This window comes from Molothrus ater, chromosome 7, assembly GCF_012460135.2.
Source record: "Molothrus ater isolate BHLD 08-10-18 breed brown headed cowbird chromosome 7, BPBGC_Mater_1.1, whole genome shotgun sequence".
Taxonomy (NCBI): Eukaryota; Metazoa; Chordata; class Aves; order Passeriformes; family Icteridae; genus Molothrus; species Molothrus ater.
In genome coordinates, this window is record NC_050484.2 from 10152903 (window position 1) to 10171878 (window position 18976).

General features: G+C 39.1%; 1 protein-coding gene across 13 annotated transcripts in view; it reads right to left on the reverse strand.

Annotated features, from left to right (window-relative positions):
- ANKRD44 (ankyrin repeat domain 44) overlaps window positions 1-18976 on the reverse strand; it is a 132011-nt gene that overhangs the window by 5935 nt on the left and 107100 nt on the right. For 11 of the 13 annotated variants that reach the window (XM_036387334.1, XM_036387329.1, XM_054515327.1 and 8 more), the window contains 11 exons: window positions 14558-14629; window positions 13106-13307; window positions 9303-9381; window positions 8126-8243; window positions 7264-7480; window positions 6516-6603; window positions 5568-5651; window positions 4211-4356; window positions 3273-3355; window positions 2041-2123; window positions 858-949 (listed from right to left, as the gene is read on the reverse strand). In XM_036387334.1, coding sequence (XP_036243227.1) covers window positions 858-949; window positions 2041-2123; window positions 3273-3355; window positions 4211-4356; window positions 5568-5651; window positions 6516-6603; window positions 7264-7480; window positions 8126-8243; window positions 9303-9381; window positions 13106-13307; window positions 14558-14629 — 1264 coding nt within the window. The other 2 variants (XM_054515332.1, XM_054515333.1) reach the window with 2 other exon arrangements.

An 18976-nucleotide genomic window follows, 5' to 3' on the forward strand; every position in this document is an offset into this window, starting at 1 on the left:
AAAGTGAGGTTAGGGTCAGGTGACTTCTGTGGAACTCATTCACGCAAGTATAGCTAAGTAGCATTTGGCTCAGAGTAAATACCAATCAGCTCTTTTCATCCACAGATCTCAAAAGTCTTGCAATGATAGGTGAGTAGTTATTTTATTTAGTGTTACTTTACAGATATGGAAAGATGGAGGTACCCAATTGTTACATTAATGCCATGAAGTTATTATTGTAAGAAAGACCAACTTATTTCAGGAAGATATTTTTAAAAATTATAATTGTAGAATCAAATCCCTCTATGGTTCCTTATAATTTTTAGGGGAGGACTTCACTGAAGTCTGAAATAAAATTATTTAATTTAGTAACCAATTATGTATTTTTGAGACAACAGTAATTTAATTGCATCTTGGTCAGATAATTGGCAAGCACAAGGATTGATCTCAGAATGAGCTGGGACACACTCAAACACATGTTGATGGTTTTCTTCCTACCCATTAAAACATGCGCTGATTGAATGCAAATTCCTTAATTCTTCTGCAAGGCGTCAGAATTATCCGGTGCCACTTGCATGTTTAGGAAATTCAAGTTACCACTGCACTCAGGCATTAAAAAAGACTAGCTGTTGACAGTACATGCAAAATGAACAGTAAAAGGGACCACTGTGATGTTTAAAGTAGATTCTTATACTAAAGAAAGAGTATCTTTTAATTTTCCTTTTTTTAATAGGTACTCACACAACTCATTGTCTGTTCTTGGAAGGATAAAAGCATCAATGAAGTCTATCATTACCTTTTAAGTCTATTGCTTCAGTCTGTTGTAAAATTACCTGTTGGGTCCTTCTGAAGATTGTCATAGTGTTTCATTTACTTACCATTTTCATCTACTGCCAGGACACAGGCTCCTTTGGCCAGCAACTCTTCAACCACCATCTTTAGGCCATTTCGTGCAGCAATATGAAGAGGTCTACAAAAACATAACAACTAAATTCAACTTCAGTTTACAACAGATTTTCTAAACAAAGTTAGGCAATGCTTAAAGCATATTGAGCATGTGAAACATAATGGTTTCCTTCCTTGGATCATTAGAATTATATCGTAGACACTAAATTTTACTGCAGCCTTTGAAATAATTGTCATGTTCCACATCTATAAAACAAGAATTTTTTTGTGCAAGCACACCATTGCTTAATACTTTCCAGCCTAAAGACTTTATTTAAAAGGTTCTCATTTTTGCACTGTTTGCAGCACACAATTGATGTTTAAAAGGAAAAGGAATCCAAGACTGAATAAATGCCTGTGTTCTGTCCTTAATTCTGGCTGCTACAGGCTGTTCAATATAATTGTATTGCCTTTTTATCCTTGAATACTCAATTGCTAATCTCTGCTACTGCAGAGCAGCTGGAAATTAAAAATAGCCATTGGTTTGCTCCTTTCCTGGCCCAACACCCAATGCTCTGGTTTGGGGACAGCTAGCAGGACAGGAAAAATACTTTCATGTTGGAAGAGGGGGAAAAAGGGCTAAGATGGAATAAATTCTTCTGCAAGCTCTAGGTGATTTGCCATGTGAACTCATGGTTGAATCTCCTGTGGTGGGATTCCCCATGCCAACAAACAGTTGCAGCTGATAACATATGCTATGGACAGAAGTTGCACATAAAATATTACCTAAAAAACCTTCAGAGAACTAAATGACAGACACCTGTCTGTCTAAGTAAGTCTAAATAAATTATTTAAATTTGGGGTGAAGCTCAAAAAGCTAGAAAATGCCAGATGTACACTTACACATTCACATGATTAACAGACATTTTGATATAGTCTTTAAATAAATGACCTCATATAATTTTTCCACCAGATCATGCATAGAAATGGCACGAACAGAATGAAAATTAAAAGAGAGAGTGCAATATAGTTTGGGTCTTTTTCAAGGGAAAGCATTCAAAAAAATCAGAAATTACCTTTACTGTTCTATTAAGTAATCTGAGACATGAATTTGAAATGGTAAACTGGAATATTCTGGTAAATCAACTGAACTTGAGAGGATCAGGCTATACTTACGTCTGCAATGCATTATTTTTTGCATTAATAAGGCTCTGTTCTTGGATCTTGTCAAGTATTAACAAGGCACATTTTTCATGACCCTGTAGTCAGGGAAAAAAACCCAAAAGCGTTAATTTGCTGAGGAGTTTGAAATTGAAGCAAAAGAAATGTTACATAATAAAAGTGAAATTTAATAACTCAATTGAAATATAAAAGATGCTGCTCAGTCAGCCTGTGTAGAAGGTGAACTGAGTCTTAAAATACCATTTGTGAACCACTACTGCTGGGATGTTTTAGCACATTTAGAAATGCAGACATTCACCTGTCTTTCAACCCTGCATTCATTAAATATGAATTCACTTCCTCAGCTTTCAGAGAATGCTGTTTTCTCTTGAGTGAACATTCAGTGGATGATTTATCAGAACTACACAGTGAGAGAGAATGCTTTCATCTCAGAAACGAATACCACACTCTGTGGGTCTTTAAATGCTTTTCTGTATTATTAATAAGCTGCTAGAAAACCTCTTCCTTGTCAGAGCTCCTCCTAACAAAGGAACTTTGGGAATAATACAGATCCAGGCCTTATTTCTGATCCTGGTTCTGCACCACAAGTTGCAGATGCTGAGCCTACAGTCCTGGCAGGGGAAGAGCTGCCTGAAGGACCTTGAGAATTCAGCAAGGCTCATGTGTCTCCAGAAACTGGAGTAATATGATCACACTGGAATCCAATCTGTGGGTAGGAGCAAAAGAAGAGGAAAGGGAATCCTCTGTGCATATTTTCTTGCAGAAATAGCAGTAGAAATTGGAATTAAGAGGAAGAAGGCTTAGGAAGAGACACCATCACCCATCTAATCAATGTGAAACCTCTGGTTTCGCTCCTGCTTTGTTAAGAGAAAATTTTGGTCTCCTTTCACAGGAATTGGAGATAAATAAAAAATAATTTTATTTTTCTTTGTTATTAAACCTTTTAAGCTGTTTTACAGTGAGATTATCTAGTAAAACTTTAAAGGGTTTCCTTTACTTCTCTTAGTGTCACTTACTTATGTTTCAGCTGTCATAAGAGCCATCCCTATTTCTCAATGTACAATACTTTAAAACAGACAAGAGAAAAAGCTTGGAACAACTTTCCCTTCCTCACCACAACTGTGACCACCACATTTCCACTGCAGAAGAAAACTTGAGAGCATAAATGCACACATACATTCATATGGACTGATGAGAATAAAAGCACAGAGAGGTGTTCAACTTACTTTACTGCTAGCCAAGTGCAAAGATGTATTCAATTCCTTATCTTTTAATGTCAGGTCAGCCTTGGCAATGTTCACCAAAAAGTCTGAGGTATATAGTAGAAATCAATGAAGAAATCCAATGGGCAGATGAACATGTCAAAAGAGAGAAAAAAATTACTATTTCAATATAAATGTGCATAGAGGCTAATCAGTTAAGTCTTTATATGATGTAAGCCTTATAATAATGAAATTAGTGAATGAGAACAGACTAATCTTGTGCAGTTAATCAGCAGGCAAATGGCAAATGCAGAGCTAACAGCTTGTTTGTGGTGCCCCAAACTGTCAAACATATATATTATATATAACATATTATAATATATATATATATATTGATCTTCATTTATTTATGAACTTCCCTATTTGCAGATCAGCATTTTTAGCCTGAATCCTCTGCCTCAGAACAACGGTAAATCCTGCTTTGAGAGGACTAAGGGGATATAAAGAACTAGGGGTGCAGCCTGTGCTGTTGAAGCTAGAGAAAAGGGAATTCTGCAAAGCCCATAAGGTCCCCAATCAGTGTGCTTGTGGCACACAGTCAAGCCTGGAAAATGTAGCTGCCTTTTCAAGAATGGGGCTTCTTATAAAACAGGATGGAAAAGCTTACATAATCTTTTTAATACATGCAGCTTTACTGCTCCTCAAAATCAAGGAAGTAAAGGAGAACAGAATTACTACTGCCCTCGTGCTCTTGGGAGGAAGAAAGACTCAAAATTGTTATTGCAAATGTTCACTAAGACTGCAGAGAAAGTAGTATTTTTAATGGATGAAAAGCTATCTTCTCGCAGCAGGGCATGATGCACACAATCTATTTTCCTTGCAGAGTTTTGCCAGGATGCCAGGGCTCCCCTGTGGGGCAGAAGTGCAGGACAGAGGGCAGGGCCAGGGCAGCAGTCACTCACCGACGGCGCCCAGGTGCCCGCCGTGCGCTGCCATCATGAGCGGCGTCCTGCCCGCGCGGTCGGCCGCGTTCACCCGCGCGCTGTGGCTCAGCAGCAGCTGCAGGCACTCCACGTGGTCAGCAAAGGCTGCGGCGTGCAGGGGAGTCCTGGGGAGCAACACCCACACAGCTACAGAGGGGCAACAGCCCAAGCCCCCCAGAAACCTCCACGTGCAAGAGGTTTCAGGGCTTTTCCCTGTCAGAGTTATCACCATAAGAAGGTTGTAGTAGCAGCAGCTGAAGTAAGTTAAATAATATTTCCAGTCTCCAAAGGTGGATATGATAGTGTGGAGATATGACACTGTGAAGAATCTTGTATTGGCAGCCTATTTATTTTAATAGAGGATATTGTGTAACATGAGAAGCAGTACAATCCCTCGTCCTTATTAATCTGATTTTACTTTTTAGCAAGCCTCAGTTGGGAAGAACTATCAGAAAAGAATAGATTCATTATTTAAAAAAATTTAAATATTTTGAATTGTAGTCAAAGATACTGCAGCAACAAGCCACAAATAACTGCACTACTATAAAGGGCAGAAGGAATTCAATCCACCTTGAAGGTTATCAGTTTCTACAAGACAAAGACACTGGAATTCATTCCCTGTGGCTCTTTGGCATTTTGGGTCGGAAGGGTGACTGCTAGAGATGAAAGATAGTTGGTACACAGCCCAGCTCAGTGCTGCTTCTGTTTTGCTTATCAGCAAAGGTGAGGTGCTCTTATCTTCACAGAATTATGTAATTACTGAGGGTATTAAATTTGTTCTAATCAAAGAAAACAATAAGTGTTCACTTTTTAGAACTTTAGCAATTTTAATTAAATATATGCATATATGGTGAGGAGATTCTCAATGTGACAAATAAAGGATTGGGCTGAATGCCCATCTCTTGCTGTAATAGTTTTATTTTCCTGGGTAGATATTCTCAGCTGTGTGCCCTAAGAATGCCAACATAACATGGAAACCATTAATGAAATACTTTTCTGTATGTACATAATATCACTCCATTTAGCAAAGATAAATGTGTTTAAACATTTAACAAAGAAAACAGGTCCAGGGAAACGGCCTATAGCCATAGCAGTTCTAAACTAACAAAATACTATTACTTCTATATTTTTTCATATGCACTCTGACATTGAATATTTCATATTCTGTTTCAAGTGAGACACCTTTTAGCTGTGCTGTAAACTGCTGTCTGAAAGAGTCAGCATGACAAGTCTTAGCTCAACCATAGCAGATAAGGATTAGTGCCAGAGGTTCAGAAAGAACTATGAAAAATACTAAATGGAGTCATGAGATGCAATTTGTCCACGGAACTGTTACCTTCCTTTGTCATCCTCACAGTTGACAATGCTGGCATCGATGGCTCCAATGAGTAGTGATGCACAGTTTTCATGATCATTGATTCTGCCAAAGAAAACACATTTTTAAAAGGCCATGTCTACATATTTTTCACTTTCCAATACTGGTTTACTTGACTTCCCATTAATATTTCTTAGTGGTTATTTCTAAGTTACCCTAATATGCCTTTGTCTTAATGCTTTTAGTCACACTTCTGCATATTCATAATTTCTCCTTTTAACCAAACTGCATCTGCTACGATGGATTTCAGTCTCTAAAGCAAAGCTGATCCTTAATTCACTATGCACCAAGGTAATTTCCAAGTCCAGAACAAAGCTAGGATTAAAACCTTAATATCTTAAAATCCTTAGCCTGTATGTAAAACACCCCTGGGCCTGGAAAGCACTCAGTCATAGACACTTACATCAAGAGAGATTTATTCTAATGTTTAAGGTACTGAAACCTACATCTCCTTCCAACTCACACATTTGGTACTTTGATTTGATGGATGTGTTCAATTAACACTTTTTCTGGGTTCTGCTAATTTGTCTCATTTCTTTATGAAAATGAACAGCATTTAGTAACAGTAGTAGACACACAGCATAGGTAACACACTTCCACACTGGATTAAAAGCTATTTTAATTTTAAATTTGCACACATGTTTAAATTGCACGCATCTTATTAGTCTTGAAAATTGCATACTCGTTTAAAATAATACAAATACTGAATTTTTTTTCAAAGCTAATTACTAGAAATTCTGATTTAAAATAATATGTTTCAGCCAAAAGAATTTTATTTCAAGTGATCAGCTTTAAAATAATTTACTCATGCAAATAATTTCCAAAAAAGCTTGGTTTATTCTCATAGTGCTACTTTCTGCAGACATATCCTAAAGCAACACTCAGTTGTTACTGGAGATTTCTACTTACACGGCACAGTGCAATGGAGAGAAGCTATTACCATAGAACTTGTGGAAAAGTTTTTGTTCCAATAGTACCTCTATGCAGTTTTCATGACCTGTGAGAGAGCAGATATTTCACAGTGTTGCACAAAGCAGGTAGTTCACTTAATTCATATTGGGCTTACATAGGTTGGAATCTAACACTTTTAAGGTCAAAATTGTACATGATGTGTATATAAGCTCTTACATGAAAAATCAGAGGATTTTTAAATTTTATGGCAGCAGCAAGAGAGATCTGGGCTAATATTAGCATTTATTAAGAAAAAAGGAAAGCAAAAAAGCTCTTTTTAATGTGGTGTCATGTATGTTGCATTACATCCAAAGCTTAAATGTCAGTACTGAGAAGCTTTATCCTTATATCAAAGAAGCTTTATCCTTATATCAAGCAATGAGTTCAGATTATCCATTTTAGAATAATCAGTTCAGTTCAGAATATCCATCTATTCACATGGTCTCTTGCACCAAGAGCTCAAAGGAGCATTCCCGGTCACACAGAAATCAATTTCAGCATGGACATGAATAAAACCAGAATTTCATCCTGGCTTCTTGTGACTTGGAGCAGACGAGCCACAAAGTCCCTGGGAGCTACGAACTGAAGGGTGCACACAGCAAATGCTAGCACAGACAGCACACAGGGATCATTTGCCTCTTCACTGCAAGCTCCTCCACCAGCTCTCTCCAAGCTGACCCGGGCAGCAGCCCCGGGAGAGCCTTACCATTGTAGGAAGCCCAGTGCAGGGGCGTGTAGCCCTGGTTGTCCTTGAGGCTGCAGTCCTCCTCGGCAAGTGCCACCTGCAGCAACTCGCTCAGCCACGTGGCGTGACCCCGAGCTGCTGCAAAGTGCAGAGGGGTCCTGCCTCTGGCATCTTTACACAAGATAGAGACTTCTTTCTCTAACAGCATCTGAACACATTCTTCATGCCCAGTCATGATCTGGTAACAAAGAAAGGAGTAAAGACGTTGACGTAACACAGATTCTTGCCCCAAATATGGAATGTGATTGACACTTGTGAACATGAAATGTGTGGATGGAATTCAGCAGGCAGAGATGAGAGCCCCTTTGCTCACCTGCTGAACTGCTCACTGCAGTTATCATAAAGTTCTGTATAAATATCATCCCTTGCATCAGCTCCACAATGGGTAAGAAGCTAGACTTAGCTAGGAAAGTCAGCTTAGTCAAGCTGGACTAGAAAGGATTAGACCTACCTCAAGTTTCACTGCCTCTAGAAAAAATCTTACAGGACTTGCACCATTCCAAGAAAAATGAAAGTAACTACTGGCCAGTTCTTTCAAAGAAATTATTTTCAGAATTCCTAAGCTGGTCAGTTACAAGAATAATGAGTTATTATAGAGTGTCAAGAGAAAAAAAAAAAGTGATCTAATCATTATTAACACAAATATGAAATAAAAGGCAAAGCATTATTAAGAGCAGATCTGCCTTGCTTTGTATGTCATTGATTATGCTTGGTCATGTTTCCAATCATTTACAGTGTTCTCTAGATTTAAACATCCCTGTACTTATAAGTGAGTTGTAGTCACAGCAAAACAAATAATAAAGGATTATAAAAATTAAGTCACCCCTCGATGTAAAGCTGTGCATCCCAGGAGATCAGCTGCATCTACAGATGCTTCTTTTTCAAGTAATAAAGAAACAGCATCAATGTGCCCATATGCCACTGCAAGCATTAATGGAGTTCTAGAGAAAAAAAAACCAAACAAACAGAGCAGTCATAGCTATAACATGGGATACTATTTGTCCCTGCTAACTTACACAGAGAAATCAGGAAGCTCTGCATTTCTTGCCACTCCTACCCATGACCCATTTCTTTTCCCCATACTCATATACGACACCCAAGTGAAGACCTTTAGTATTAAATTATTGAGATGTTTAACAACCAACTGCCAGGACTGAAATAGTAACAAACCCACTTGTAAGCAGTTTACAGAGCAACACCATTCAAGACAATCTGTTCTCTTAATAACCTACAATTACTGTCACCTCCAGTGACACAAGCGTTTTACAATACCAAGTCTTGTGAATGCCTGTCCTTGCAAGATGACAATGACCCAAAGTATTTCTTTTGCAAATGCTGCACATTTGCTTAAAGGGGATGAAGAGACCTGAGGGAAATATTCAAGCTAAAAGTTAGACTAACATATCTTTCATTTGGTTCTGAACAAGATCTATTCTCCATCTGTTTTTAGGCAGACTAATGCCATTTAAAATTAAGTGTGCAGATATTATATGTACAACATTATATGTTCCAGACACCCCAAATGAGTTTCTTAAACTATTCACATTTTCACTTTAAAAATGTATCTTATTTTCCCTCTATAACAGCCATTTAAGAAGCAGTAAAGTTTTTGTAGGAACATCTCAGATGCACATGTCACCTCAAATAAACACTGTGTCCTACTGCACCAGTCTAATGTATCAAATAAACCCTAGAATAGCAATCTTTTAGAAAGAAGACGACTTTATAGAAATATCTCAGGAGCCTGTTCACTTTTTATTGAATCTGGCCCTCAACATCTATAAAAGACTGTTTAAAGTATGGAGCAGAGGCTAAGATTAATGATTAGTCCTTTCCACATGGCTTACATCAACTAAATGTGTACTTTGTAATCTCTGCCAAATTCTATGAGGAGAAGTGCAGGAAATACAGTGTTTCAAGTAAGTACTTTTTTTGTGAGAAATAGGAGATGCTATTTGAATTACAGAGCTGAAAAAAAAAAGCCCACAAAGAAAACTTACTGTCCTTTGGCGTCCGTCACATCAGGGTTATCTGCAACCTCCAGCAACAACCGTAAACAAGGTGTATGGCCATTAATGACTGTAAAGGAAAAAAACTGTATTTAATTTCAGATATTTTTCCACTGGAATGCTTAGGGATAAGAAATGCCCTTATAAACAAGGAAAATACTCCACCATATAACAGATCAACATTCCCCCAATTTTCATTTAACTTGTGCCAGTGAAATGGTGAGCTGTTTTTTCCTTGACCTCATGAAGGTGAGGACTGGTTCTCTTAGATACAAAAATCCCAAATGAGTAAAACAGAAATTGTGATATTCCCTTCTGAGAAGATTTCTACTAAAGCAGACAGCATTTCAAAATCCCCTAGACTGAGCAGGCAGGCAAGGCTTTCTTTGCTCAGGGTTGGAACACAGCAGGAAGTACATTGTCAAGGCTCTTAATTTTATCTGCACTGTACAAGTGAGTACTTCACTGCTGCTATGGAAAAAAAAATCTGTAAAGAATGACCAATGAAACAAATGCCATATTCATAAAAGCACAGAACACCAGAGACTAAAATTCCTTTGAGATTATCCATTTTATCAAAAATAAGACTTATCAAAACATTTGGGTTTAGTGGTGTTTGGGGATTTTGCTGGGGGGGGGAATATTTGGGGTTTTTATTTTTGGGTTTTTTATGTAACCCATTGCTGCTATGAAACAGCTTTGAGTCTCTACATTCTGTAGGGCCTGACACTGAATCCCATCTGTGTGTCAGCTGGCTCTAAGGCTTCAGACTTTCATGGGATGAAGAGACAGATATTTTCTTCTTTGAAAAACAATTCCTGTGCTCAGTAGATACACGTTGTGTTCTTATTACAGCAAGTCATGCATTCACACTGCCTACACCCTGTGGGCTGAGGCAAAACCCTTGGACACCACCTATGTCACATCATGCTGGCAGAGAAACCGGTGCACATCATCACATTTAAATTACTCATCCAAAAATAATCTTAGTTGATTTACCCAGAAAAATAAAAGGCATTTTTAGTTATTTACCACTAAATAATGACATATAGATAACATGTAAACAGTTCTGCAGGGCTGGTGATTCACTGGATTGAGGGGGGAAATAAAGGTCTGTTCTTTTTCCCAGCAGGAGGAAGAGAAATCATAACTTGTTCACAAAGATGTGTGAAAATGATTTTGGTAAATGAGTTTCAGAAGAGATTCTCCCAGAAACTCCTAGGAGCTGACCCAGTGATTGCTAAGCATTACAGACCCTGCAGGGAACATTAGTTTTGCCAACAGACCCACAACACTAACACCAGGGGAACTTGCAATGTATTCCCCAGCCTAGCCAGAGGAGAGGCTGGAGGTAATGAAATTACACAGGGAACATATCATTTGGGCAAAGGAAATTCTCCATGTTATGAAGCCAGAGGAAGTCTATTACTTCATGGGTACAGTCAGAAAAAAGAAACACTTCATTAGGTGAGTTCTCAAGTCACAAATCCCTTTACTGACACAAACGTGCAGAATTCTGTCATCCAATCCACCACTGAGGCCTCCTGAGCTCAGTGTTCAGCAATTATGCTGGTGTAATGAGAAGGAATGAGGGCAAACAAGTTTAAGGGGATGGGCACACATTGCCTTCTTGTTTCTTCCCGGTGCAGCACGAGCAAGTGCTCATTCTGTGTGTGCAAATGCACGCTGGCACTCAGGGGAATAATTCAGCAAGAATTCTGCTGGATTTCTCAGGAGGCACCAGCTGACCTCGCACACCTGCAGCACAGACTCGGAACGTCCAGCAGCTCCCAGCAGGTGGCACCAGCCTTGCTCCAACACTCCTCCTCCCTGGGAACGGCAGCATGGAAATGGCACTCTGCAGGGGGATGTCTGGAGCAGGGGGGGTAGGAGCTTTACCCAGAGATCATTTCCACAGAACTCTACAGAGCTCTTGAGTGGAGGGTTCTAAACGTTGTCTTAATGAATATTTACCTGAAGTGCACTTAACTCACATTTGAAAGTTTTCAAATTCATGCCAGTGGTGAATTTCCTTTACTAAGGAGTTCAAATACTCGACCCGTCTGTGCATTACTTTCCATTCTGCTCAAGGTACATGTTCTCTTTTGTGTCTCATTCCTGGGTAGGATTTTTTGCCTTTTTTCTTGGTTGGGTTTTTTCTATATGTGTTTGTTTGTTTTTAACACATATCTATCTGACTTATTTTGCTTCACTGCAAATTTAAAGAACAATTTATTTGCACTCCTGGGAATGCTTTGTAATCTGAGAAGCAAAAAGCATAATGGACCAGAAAAGTCTGCAATGAATCTTCCTACTGGTTTCACATGGAAGGCACTCAATACTACAGTGATGGAGGTGATTAAAAAACAAGTTAAAAGGGGGTGGGGGGAACACAATCTGAAATTATGTGAAGGTAAGAAAAGTGTGTATTAAAATAAGATCTTCCATTCAACAAATGTACTCAATTTATTCAACAGATTAGTATTTTAAGTAAGAGCTGCTAACAAAAATATGGCTTTGTTCCCATTCACTGTACTGAAGTACTGAAGAACCTTTATGGTTCAGTTGTGACAGCTGGAAACTTAGGTCACTATAACCACATTTTTAAATAAATGCAAATCTTTGCTATCGTGATGACGTGCCAGACAGTCACACCTTGTTCACATCAGATCCCAGGATACGTTTGAAGTAACTACAGGGAAAGCTCTTGATCACCACAGCTTAGTTTTGTGGTAGCACTAATATTGATTTCAATTAATTAAACCATCAGTATTTATCATGGGGAGGGATGTTCTGAGTTCTGATGCAAAGTTTAAGCAGACAGGAAGCATTTTTAGTATGCAGTGTGGGTCTGTTACGAGCATTTCCTTCAGTACTGCAGACAAAATTGCTAAGTCTATTTGACCTCTGTTTCTAGGTTGCACTTACATGATCACACATAGAGAATAACCTGATACTACAGAATATATATGCATTTCAGCAAGATTAAAAGATAAGCAGGAAGACAATTAAGTCTGGTCCTGAATTAATTATCCACCCTTCCCACTAGAGGCCACTGCTACCCTGCACGGAGCCCCTCCTAGAACAGCAGAGGAGACACAATCCCTTTGGCACCTCTGCATGTTTACCTGACAGGTACCTGTCAAATAATAACCATCAAATCAATGACAAAGTCTACATTTCCCAGCTCATTTTGCATGTTACATAATTAACACCCCACACACGAGGAAAGGAGCAGGCTGCCAGCAAGTGCAAGTTTGCAGGCTGGCTCAGGAGGAGGAGCCTGAAAGAGGGGAGTGAATTTCTGTGGTGTTGCCACTGCAAATGGGTGCAAGTTTTGAACACCAGAACATTTTCATTGCCAATCAGAGCCCACATCTATTTTTCAACCCTTCTTCCAAAGGAGAAGCAGCGAGGCAAGTGTTCCCTCTTCCCCTGATTATTTGGCTGAAGAAGCAGCAAGGGAAGGTGTCATGAGGGAAACATCACACCTCCTGAAGAGGAGGTGGTGACAGAGAGGGGCAAGCAGGTAAGAGCAGAGCAGTAGTGGTATGCAAAAATATGAGATTCTGTATGAGGGATGACTGAACCACAGGGGTAGAGGAGAAAAAGATGAATGAAACAGCAGAGAAATGGTTTAAATGTACAACATCAGCAAAGAAGTATCACTCCTCAGGACATGTGAGAATGTTCCTCCGTTTAGAAGAAATGTGCATAGCAACAACAGGTAAGTAATGTACCTGCTTCAGTGTGGGAGGGTTCACACCACAAGAGCAGCATAAGATCACACTCACCTGAGGCATGGAGGGGGGTCCTTTTGGTGACATTGTCCTTTACAGTGACAGAAGCACCCTGGCTGATGAGAGCTTCCACACACTCTGCATGTCCTCTGAATGCAGCCAAGTCCAGAGCAGTGCGTCCCTTGTCATCCTTGATATCCAGATCCACCAGAGATTGCAGAAGCACCTCCAGAGCTTGATGATGACCATTATAGGCCTAGAATTATGAAATGTGTCATGTAAAGGACACAACTCCTGTCTTTCAAAGACCTTTCCTATAAATTGTGAATAAAATCCAGCCCTTTCAATGTCTCCTAAGCACAACAGAAATCTGTTTTATTGATTCCTTATGACTCTCTTTTCAGCCTGAAAGGATTTTTCCAAATTACACTGTACCCAAGAAATTTAAAAATTCCTAGAGTTTAGGAAAAGAAATTATGATTCTTGATTTGCTCCAACCTTCTAGTACAATCCAAAGTGAGGAAATTTCAGGCAATAATTTGCCAAGCCAGCACAGGTCAATCAGCAATTCATTTTTCACATGCTGCAGTATCTGACAGGGAAACATTTGCTTCAAAAACCAGATTTACTAGAGAGCTCCATGGATTATCACCTGACTGGTGCTGAATTCAACACATGTGCTGGTCTCCAATTAAAAAAAAGTGATTCTCAAACCAGATTATTGTGCAAATACAAACTTGACCTGCTGTTTACAGCTGATGCTTCATGGAGAATTCCTGCCAGCAGGGTCATTTGGTAAAACAACTCCAGTGAACAAGCAGATGCACTTCCAGACCTACAGCCACCCTGGGGTCAACAGCACAAACAGGGGCGGCATTGCAAAAACCCAGTGGACAGTGCCAGAAATTGGAAATGTTTTGTTCAGCTTTGTAGGGCCTGCCCTCCTCTCCTCACTGTTGTATCAGAGGCATCCTTTTTATTTACAGCCAGTTGTATAGTTAGTGTTATCAGAGTTGTTGAAGCTGTGAACTCGCCATGCCTAAAGACATTGAAACTGCTGGATCCTGTTGTGATATGCCAGTGTCCATAGCATTCTCACAGGGCACTGCTGGGCTTTAAATGCTGTCCCACACCCTGCTGGGTACCAAACAGTCTTTTTGCACTGCACCTCTCCACCAGAACATCAGAGAATCTCATTCCATGAGCAAAGCCTAGGCACAAGCTTTGGCCACATATTTGTAACCTAGTTCTAAATAGAAGTGTGAATTTCCATTTAATTTCACTTCAGTGTCGGTGTCATCTTCTTAGCCAAGTGTTAGAGTCAGGAAGAGCCAAGAGCTTCAACTGCCTAAAACTTAATTAACAATTCCAGCCCAGAACCTGGCTTTGTTACATCCCTTCCCACCTTTTTCAAAACAAGCCCACAGTTACACTTGCTTCAAAGACAGAGATTAAGGAACTATTCTAGGAAATACTGATCAAATGCTTTACACATCTCATACTTACAGCTAAATGCAAAGGACTTTTTGTAGCTGCAGAATCAGATTCTTCAAATACATTGTTGGTTTTTTCCAGAAGCTGGGAAGAAAAAAATAAAGTCTTAAAACATGAGACAGGATAAATTTTCATGGACTATAAATCTGTAAATCAGCAAAGATGTATTTTGGCCACAGTAATTATTGAAGGATTGCAAAGTATTTTCAAGCTTTTCTGCACAGGGTAGAGCAATAAAACCAGTTTAAAAGCTTGTCATAAACATCCTTACCCTGATTAATTAATTTCCATGAAATCCTGGGGCCTGCTTGGGTGAGAAAGGAGCCCTTAAAACAATGGATTTGTGGAATAGAGCCCTCAGTAAATTTACATTGGAGAAAGCTCAGTTTCATGATTATACAGCATGTGCAAGCCATGTCTGATACAGTGTTTTGGGTAATTCTGACACATAATTAGCACTGGGAATAATTATAACTGAGCTGTGAATCACTGATAAATTATAAAATTGACTCAAAGAACAATCTGCTCCTGCAATGACAGCCTTCCAAAATGCAACATGTCCCTGAACTCTTACAGGCATCCAGTAATATCTACTAACAAATTTGTATAATCCTCTACATTTTACAGCTTAAAACCAAGGACATTTCCATCCATCTAGAAGGAGGAGCTATGGAAAAGCACCACTCCACAACAGGACATGGACACTGACAACTTCTCCAGCTGAGGCTGCAAAGAAAATCATACACAGTGTTGAGAATGCTACTGACAATTCAACATTTGTTGAGTGGCACTGCTCGTGTCCTTGGCCTTTTGCTTAATAATTACTCAGAGTTAGTCTCCAAAAGCCTTTGGGACTGGAAATTTGCATTTTACAGAAAATCACCAATGGGAGGCTGTATAAAAGACAGAAAAGCATGACAGTCAGCTAAAACTGACTTGTAATGTTTCTAAGGCTAGAAGTACATTTTTCAGTCTTTCTCAAGGTTTTTCACTTGGTTGGTTGGCTGGTTTGGTTTCTGGGGTTTTTTTAAGACACTAAGGAATTAATCAAAAGACTGAAAAATAACAAAGTATGCAAGTTTTTTGACAATCTAGACAATTTTAGGCTATGATAATATAGAACATTCTCCAAAGAGACCATGAAAGGCTACAAGGGGCTTGCCTGTGCTGCAAGATGATGGCATATTCCTAAACAATGATGTAGGCCTGAACTTTTGGTGTAACAACTTAGTCTGCAATACAAATTCACCTTAATAATGCATAAGGTGTTACAAATCTCTTATCCTGAATCCTATGGAAAAGCTAGAAAATTAGGCAGCAATTTAATTTACTTGTATATTTTGTGCCTAGCAATATGTCAAGACTATGTGTTGATAAAAATCATAAGCAAGTAGGTGTGTGTATTAACAGGTAATGCAAATTTTAACACTTCCCTGCAGCTAAGAGGAAGAAAAAAAAAAAAAAATCGAGCCTCCCACCAGTTTCTTGGTAGGTTTGGGGCAGAGTTAAGAAACTCATTTGGTGTTGCCATGTGGAACCACCTCCAGTTGAAACACTGTTCTTCTCTTATATAAGAGAGCTGTGAACAGGATGAAGCAGTAGCCAGCTATGAATACACAAATGCATCTGATTTTCTCCAGTGTGTAAACAAGCTAAAAAATCCCACTCAACAAACCCAAGCACTAAGCCTGTTCCCCTGCCTACCTGATACTGGCCTTTAGTCTGTGTCCATGAGGCCAGCACAGAAGACTTAATCATTTAATCATTTTTAATTACATTTATCATCACCATGCTGAAATTCCAGGATCTAAATCATAACAAGTAAATACCTCCCTTCACCTGTCAGAAGGCTCCAAAAGTCTCCAGGAACAAGGCAGATAATTGCCTTTCAAATAGATGAAAAAACCCACACAGAAAATTGACAAAATTAAGGCTCTAAAGGCACAAATTGTGGGATTGGAGAGCCCCTCACAAAAGGCATCTCCATGGCTTAGTCAAAGCAGCTTAGGCTGGTGCAGACCAGGCTCAATGAGCTTATTAGTCATAAGGCTGAATGTCTCCATCAGAAAGTCAAGTGCAAACACGAATTTGATGGCAAACCTGGAAGCTCTCAGAAACAGAGCCATACACTGCAAAAGGAGAAATTATAAAGAAGAGCAAGAAGAGGAAGATAAAGGATACAGCACTAATAATGTTTTTTGCATTCCTTGTCAAGCATCATTTTTTAACAATTAAGTCACTTGAAACATAATGTACAAAGAGATAAAAAACCCCTATAAATATAATGTACAAAGAGATAAAAAAAAAACAAGTCCAAGTCACCAAGAAATCCTCCAGTTTTACCAGTGTTTCTATGGTTCTAAGGATACTTTTATAGTAAATTACATATATTTGCTATAATAACAGATAGAACAGTGTGTCCTTGGGGGACTCTAGTTCCATTATACTTGGAAGAAGCTATCCATAGCTGCATCTGTTTTTAAAAAGGTAAATTTATCATTCAGAGTTATTTGTTCTGGCAGCCATGGAAGCTTAAATCCCACAGAGCTCACAGAGCAATCCCAGCGTATCTGCTGTGCTGCAATCCATCCCTGCCTGTGGAGCTGCATTTCACCAAAGACACACAAATAAGCATGAACTGCCAACAGTTCATGGTTACTGGTGGCTGACTGGACCATGTCCCAGCATACTGCATTTCGATTTTTTTGAGATTTTAAAAGTTTGCCTTGTAGCAGATTGCATTTCTCTGTATTGACTGCCACAGATTTCAGGTGGATGTCAGAATTGTGCAAAGACCCTGCATGAGAGGGGCACTCTCCCCTGTGGGCAGGTCACCACCTTTCTGAAGGCAAGGGTACCCTTCTTCTCTTTCTGCCTCTTGGGAATTCCCAGCATGACCCTTTCACTTCCTGTGACAGCATCATTTAATACTGTAAGTAATTTTGTGAAGTCTTCTTCAGACTCAGGAACAAGAATGCTTTGGGAGATGCAGACTAAGATCAAACATCTATTATTCAGTTCTAGTCTTACAAACTAACAGCACTACAAGGTTACTATTATAAACTCTCTTCCCCAGTTCAGCATGAAGATGAATAACTTTTACAGTTCACACCATTTCAATGGTGCAGTAAGGGTATTTACAGGCATAAGAGGATTTACTGCCTGATTTTATTCTGTGGTTATAATAAATGACTCTATAGCAGGATACAGTGTGGGCTCCCCCCCTCATTTTTGGGGCATTCAGATATGCCAGTTGATGAGTCAGGATATTTCCTATGATTGTCCTCATAATATATGCTAAAATTCAGCTCTGGTATTAAAAAAAAATAAAATAAATGCAGCTTCATGGAGCATGTCAGTAATTTAAAATTACCATAAAGCAGAAAAAATGATAATACTTTCATCATGCATAAAAGGTTTAAGCTGCACTTTTCAAAGCAAGAGTCAAAAGAAACTCCAAGCCATAGACAATGAAACAATGGGAACTATGGAACTATCTCAGACCTTCCACGAGAACAGAATGTGTGAATCTGTCCAAGCCATCATGCACAGGCTCCTCCAGGCACAGCCATTGCAGTGCACTCCCAATAGGTATGTCCCAGGTTTGTGCTAACTGGCACTGAAGTTAAAGGGACTTTTCTCTGAGAGTTTTACTGTTTTATTAAAGCAGCTTTGACATTTCAACACACACCCTGGCAGTACTGCTGGTGAACCCCTGCAGTTTGGTGCCATTCATGCTGATTGTAAAATGGCAAAGCATTAGACTGGCTGTGTATATTCTAAAAATGACCTTTACTCTGAAGAGTTATTCATCTAACAGTGTTCCGAAATATCCACACATGTGAAGAGCTAATCAAAAGGCAATAAAGACAAAAGAAATAGTTGGAATTCTGCAGTGATGCTGCTGATCACTCACAAGGTCATTCAGAAGTGGCAACTGGTCACGATTTTTAATGTCACTTTCAGAACTGAATACAAATATATGAGCTAGGTGTCACTTTCCATCTCATATTTCCTGATAAATTGCAACAGATAATTGTCTCTGCTCTGGGAAAACAAGCTACCAGCAGCTTCTTTTAAATAAAGGCTTTTCCAGCAAGTAGCCAGGACAAGATTGAAAACCCTCATCAGTTGTTTCTGATGATACAGAAAAGAGCAGTAAAATGAACCTCTTCACTACTTTATCTCTAATCAGGGAAGTACATTTTAAAAATCTCAGAATTGTTCCTAATTGATGAAAAATTCAAAGGTGAAGTGGCACAAATATACCCTCAGGGGAACAAGCAATCCTGTAAGCTCTCTCCATATTCATAAATACACATGATCAAATTATCTTAATTTGATCAGGTTAAAACCAATATGCCTCTTAACCTAGTGCTGATGCTTTCCTAAGATCAGGCTTTAAAAATCCAATTCATCAGTACTGGCATC